The 4,477-nt window shown below is 70.4% G+C and overlaps 1 protein-coding gene across 1 annotated transcript in view; it reads left to right on the forward strand.

The window, feature by feature from the left end:
- The window catches only part of CHLNCDRAFT_138597 (hypothetical protein), a gene marked incomplete at both ends in the record, with an annotated part of 11,869 nt that extends 8,967 nt beyond the window's left edge, over nt 1-2,902 (forward strand). The window contains 9 exons of the mRNA XM_005844624.1: nt 227-317; nt 538-608; nt 851-964; nt 1,149-1,217; nt 1,505-1,561; nt 1,783-1,861; nt 2,141-2,205; nt 2,454-2,526; nt 2,724-2,902. Of these exons, the coding sequence (XP_005844686.1) occupies nt 227-317; nt 538-608; nt 851-964; nt 1,149-1,217; nt 1,505-1,561; nt 1,783-1,861; nt 2,141-2,205; nt 2,454-2,526; nt 2,724-2,902 (798 nt within the window). The remainder of the gene's footprint in view (nt 1-226; nt 318-537; nt 609-850; nt 965-1,148; nt 1,218-1,504; nt 1,562-1,782; nt 1,862-2,140; nt 2,206-2,453; nt 2,527-2,723) is intronic.
- Between the last annotated feature and the right edge of the window lie 1,575 nt (nt 2,903-4,477).

Genomic DNA, 4,477 nt, shown 5'->3' on the forward strand with positions numbered 1-4,477 from the left:
CGTGTGGGAGGCCAGGGGGATGCCCCTTGCGTGCCCTGCGTGCACCGAGATCGCCACCAGCCGCGCCTCGACCGCGGGCCTGCCGGTTCCGCGAGCCCAGGGCTCCCCGCTGCTCTACCTGCACTTATAAGGAGCTCTGGCAGGGCAGGGCCACCCAGCCACTGTGCCGCGCCGCGCGTGCCATGCCCGCCCACTCACCCCACCACCACCCCACCTGTCGCCGCAGGAGGAGCCGCTGTGGGCGCACGCTGTGGTCTGCACGCTGCCCCTCGGGTGCCTGCAGAAGCAGACGGTCGCCTTCCAGCCGCCGCTGCCAGGTGAGGGGCAGGCCTCGGGCATTGCTGCACACACACCCCACACACAACCTGCTGCTTGGGCCGGGCCATCAAGGCACCTGCCTGCCACGGGGCCGCTCAACGTGGCCCGCCCGCCTGCATGCTGGGTTTTGGGTGTGGCGCAGCCAACCAGGGTGGGTGCTTACCTGCTTGCCCGCCCGTACTTGCCTGCCTGCCTGCCCGTGCGCCTGCCTGGGTGCAGCCTACAAGCAGCAGGCGATCGACGGGCTGGGCATGGGCACAGAGAACCGGGTGGCGATGCTGTTTGAGGAGGTGCGCTGAGGTGGCGCTGAGGTGGCGCTGAGGCGGCGATGGGGTGGCACCGATGCAGTTGTTTGTTTGCCAGCTCTACCGGCCGCCATGCCAGCTGCAGCGACTGCGACTGCCACTGCACTTGGCCGGCCCTGCGGCCAGCCAGCGCCTGTGCTGCCGTGCCGACCGCGCTGCCTCTCTGCCCCTCCCGCCTGCCCGACGCCCGCCTGCCTGCCCGCCCGGCTTCCCGCCTGCTGCTGCAGGTGTTCTGGCCGGAGGGGCCACACTTCCTGCGACCCCTGCACGGCCGCTACACCTTCTCAAACCTGCATGCGCTGGGCGTGGAGAACGTGCTGTGCGCCTGGGTGCGGCCGCAGGTAGGTGGGCTTGCTGCTTGGGGTGGCTGCTGGCCTCCCCGCTTGCTGGCGGTGCCTGCCCCTGGCGCCCGGCCGCCGCACGCCCGTGCTTGGCTGTCCCGGTCGGGAAGCAGCTTGATGGTACGGCAGCAGTACATCAACAGTACATCAGCAGTACAAAGCAGTACATTCATTGCCCCCGCAGGACATCGATGCGTACGAGGCCATGAGCGACGGCGAGGTGCTGGCGGATGTGGAGGCGGCGCTGCGTGAGGTGTGCTGCTGCAGCACCCCTCCCCTGCTGGCGCCTCTCCTGCTGGCGCGCGGGGCTGTGGGCTGCCCCTCCTCCTCTCCTGCGCCTCTTGCTGGCGCCTGGCGGCCAAGCCGCTCCCTCACTGATCCCTCCCTCCCTGTCTCAGGGACCGTCTCCCTCTCTCCTCTCGTCTCTTCATTGCCTCTGCTTCCCTCCCTTCTTCTATCCCCGTCTCTTCCTCTCTTCTCTTTCGCTGGCTCTCCTTCCATCCTTCTTCCATGCCTCGGTCTCCATTCCCCTGCCCGCAGATGTTTCCCAACACCTTCCGCAAGCCGATGGCTCACACCATCACCCGCTGGCAGCAGGTGGGCGGCGGCATGCAGCCAGGGACAGCCCGGTCGGCGGTCGCCTGCTGCTCGCATGCAGCTGCTGCCCAGCCGGCGGCATGCCGCGTCGAATGCACCCGCGCCTGCGCCCGCGCCTGCGCCTGTGCCCCGCTTCGCCCCTGCCCTTCTCCGGTGCCCGCCTGCCCACCTGCACACGGCAGCATGCACCCTCACCCCACCCCCGTACCGCCGTACCGCAGGACCCGTACTGCTACGGCGCCTACTCCTTTGTACCGCCTCACGGCCGCAAGGCATACTACGAATGGATGTCGTACCCTGGTGGGTGGGTGGCTGTGATTGGCTGTTAGCAAATCACAGCCATAGTTTGGGTATGGCGGCGGTGTGGGGGTGTGGCGTGGGGGTGTGGTGTGCTGTGGGGCTGTGGTGTGCTGTTTGGGGTGGTGTGGGGCTGTGGTGTGGGGGTGGTATGGTGTGGTGCGGTGTCGCAGGGTTGCCAAGCCGGCAGCAGCGGCAGCAGCAGCACGGTGCCAGGCCGGTCGCCCGCCCCTGCGCCCCTGCGTTCTGAGCCCGTGCCGTGCCCCGCGCCTTCCTGCGCAGTGAGCGGCGATGCGGCGGCGGATGCGAAGGCAGTGGAGCAGCGCGGGCTGCACGTCACGGCGCAGGTGTGTTGAGGCAGCGCCCTTCACCTGCCGCTCGTCCCCAACAACGCAGGTGTGCCACCCTCACTTATCACGCACACCACCACACCGCGGGCCGCCACCACCACTGCCGCCACCATCGCCACCACCACTAGACACCACCACCACCACCACCACCACCACCACCACCACCACCACCACCAGTAGACGCTGAGCCCCGCCATGCGCCTGCCCTCCCTGCGTGTGCCCCCTCCCCTCCCCGCCCGCCGCAGACGCGGCTGTGGTTTGCCGGCGAGGCCTCCTCCAAAGACGACGCCTACACCGCGCACGGCGCCTTTGTCACGGGTGGGAGCAGGCGGCGCAGGGCCGGGCGGACTGGCGCCGCCGCCTGGCCGGCCCCGCCGGCTTGCCGCCACGCCGTGGCGCACTGCGACAGTAGGGAACAGGGTGAAGGGGAAGGGGGCTGCTTGCCGAGCTGTACAGTGGCTGATAGGGTGTGACACGTGCCCCCTTCCGCGCTGCTGCCGCCGCCCCGCCTGCAGGCCACCACCAGGCGATCCGCATCAAGCGCTGGTGGCGGCACCACCACGAGCAGCTGGAGCGGTCGCAGCGGGAGGCGGCGGCGGCGGGGGCGGCGGCGGCGCAGGCGCGGCAGCTGGCCAGCCCGCTTCGGCGGCGGCGGGGGGGCTGCGTGGAGGCGGGCGGCGCCTCCCAGCAGTGACGGCAGGCGGCAGGGCTGGTGCCACCTACGCCATGTGCCATCTGCGCCACATAGTTGCATGCTGCAGAGCGATTGGTTGTTCAAAGGGTTCAAAGGAGCTGGCCGCCTGAGGCACAAATGCTGCCCAGCAGCGGCGCCCCGCTGTTGCCGCATTCACACATGACCGCACATTCATTCACGACTCGCAATTTTCACAGGCCTGCAAGAGTTGACACTAGCATGCATATGGCAGCGCGAGTGTGCTACGCCGCCGCCGCCGCCCCCTGCTCGCCGCTGCCGGCTGCGGCCTCTGGCGGTGAGGTGGCACACTGGGTCGCCTCGGCGCTGCAGCCCTCGTACAGCCGCGCGGCGCCGCCGTGCTCGGCAGACTCCCGGCACACGCACCGCTCCTCGGGCCGCCCCTCCCACCCCGCCTGCATCACGCGCCGCGGGTAGCGTCCCTCGGGGCACCACACCGCGCCCCCTGCAGGAGGGAGGTGGGGTGGAGGTGTGTGGGAGGTGAGGTGGAGGCACGCCGCAGGGACAGGAGCACTTGGGTCGGAGGCAGCCCGGGCGGCCGGCTGGGAAGGGAGGGGGGCACGGGCGTGTGGAGGAGGCGCAGAAAGGGACGCGCAAACAGCGCCTCGCCTTGCGACTTGCTCCAGTTGACGTTGCAAGGGTAATCGACGTCAACGCCGCCCTGCTGCTGCCGCCGCTTCTCCTTCTCCGCCTCCGCCGCCGCAGCAGCAGCAGCCTCTACTGTGCGCAGCAGCTCTGTGGCCCTGCCCTGGCCATCATAGAACCGCCCCACCACCCGGCCCACACGCTTGTACTCCTGCGCAGCGGGAGTAGGGGCGGGACCGGGGTGAGCGCCCCCGAAATGCCGCGGCTGCATGCTCAGGCGGCGCGCTGTGGCTGGCTGCCAGCTGGATGCCGCCCTTTTGCGCGCATTCAACTTTTCCTCTCTGTGTGTGTCGCACACAGCCTCGGCCGCATCTGGCTGGCTGCCCTCCCACCGAGGCCACCCCACGGCGGGCGGGGACGCCACGCCAGGCGCGCCCCACCGCCGGGCTGCCTGCCTGCTGCCGCGCCAGGGCAGCTGCCAACCCCGGGGGGCAGCTGCCCAGGGGGACCCTACATCCAGGGGAACAGCTTGCTCCACCTGCCTGCCGCCCGCCACGACAGCGGGCTCCAATCCAGCTGCCCATCTGCCCAGCCGTCCAGCTGCCCAGCCGTCCCAGCTTCCCATCTGCCCATCTGCCCAGCTGGCGAGCTCCAGCCCAGCTGCCCAGCTGTCCCGCGGCCCAGCTGCCCAGCCGCCCAGCCGTCCAACCCACCCCAGCTGCCCACCTGCCTCTCACCTTGTGGTCCGCATAGAACTGGCGCCACCGCACCAGCTCCCGCATCTGCTCGCCGCCCAGGCCCGCCACGTCATCGTGGGCGTCCTGCTGGAACCTGCCGGTCACGTAGGAGCGGGAGGCGTCGCGCCCGGCAAACACCGAGTAGCCGCCCTCGGGGCCTGCGCGCAGTGTGTGTGTGTGTGTGTGAGAGAGAGAGAGAGAGAGGGAGAGAGGGGGGGGGGGGGGGCTGGGCTGG

This window comes from Chlorella variabilis (assembly GCF_000147415.1).
Source record: "Chlorella variabilis unplaced genomic scaffold CHLNCscaffold_21, whole genome shotgun sequence".
NCBI classification, from domain to species: Eukaryota; Viridiplantae; Chlorophyta; class Trebouxiophyceae; order Chlorellales; family Chlorellaceae; genus Chlorella; species Chlorella variabilis.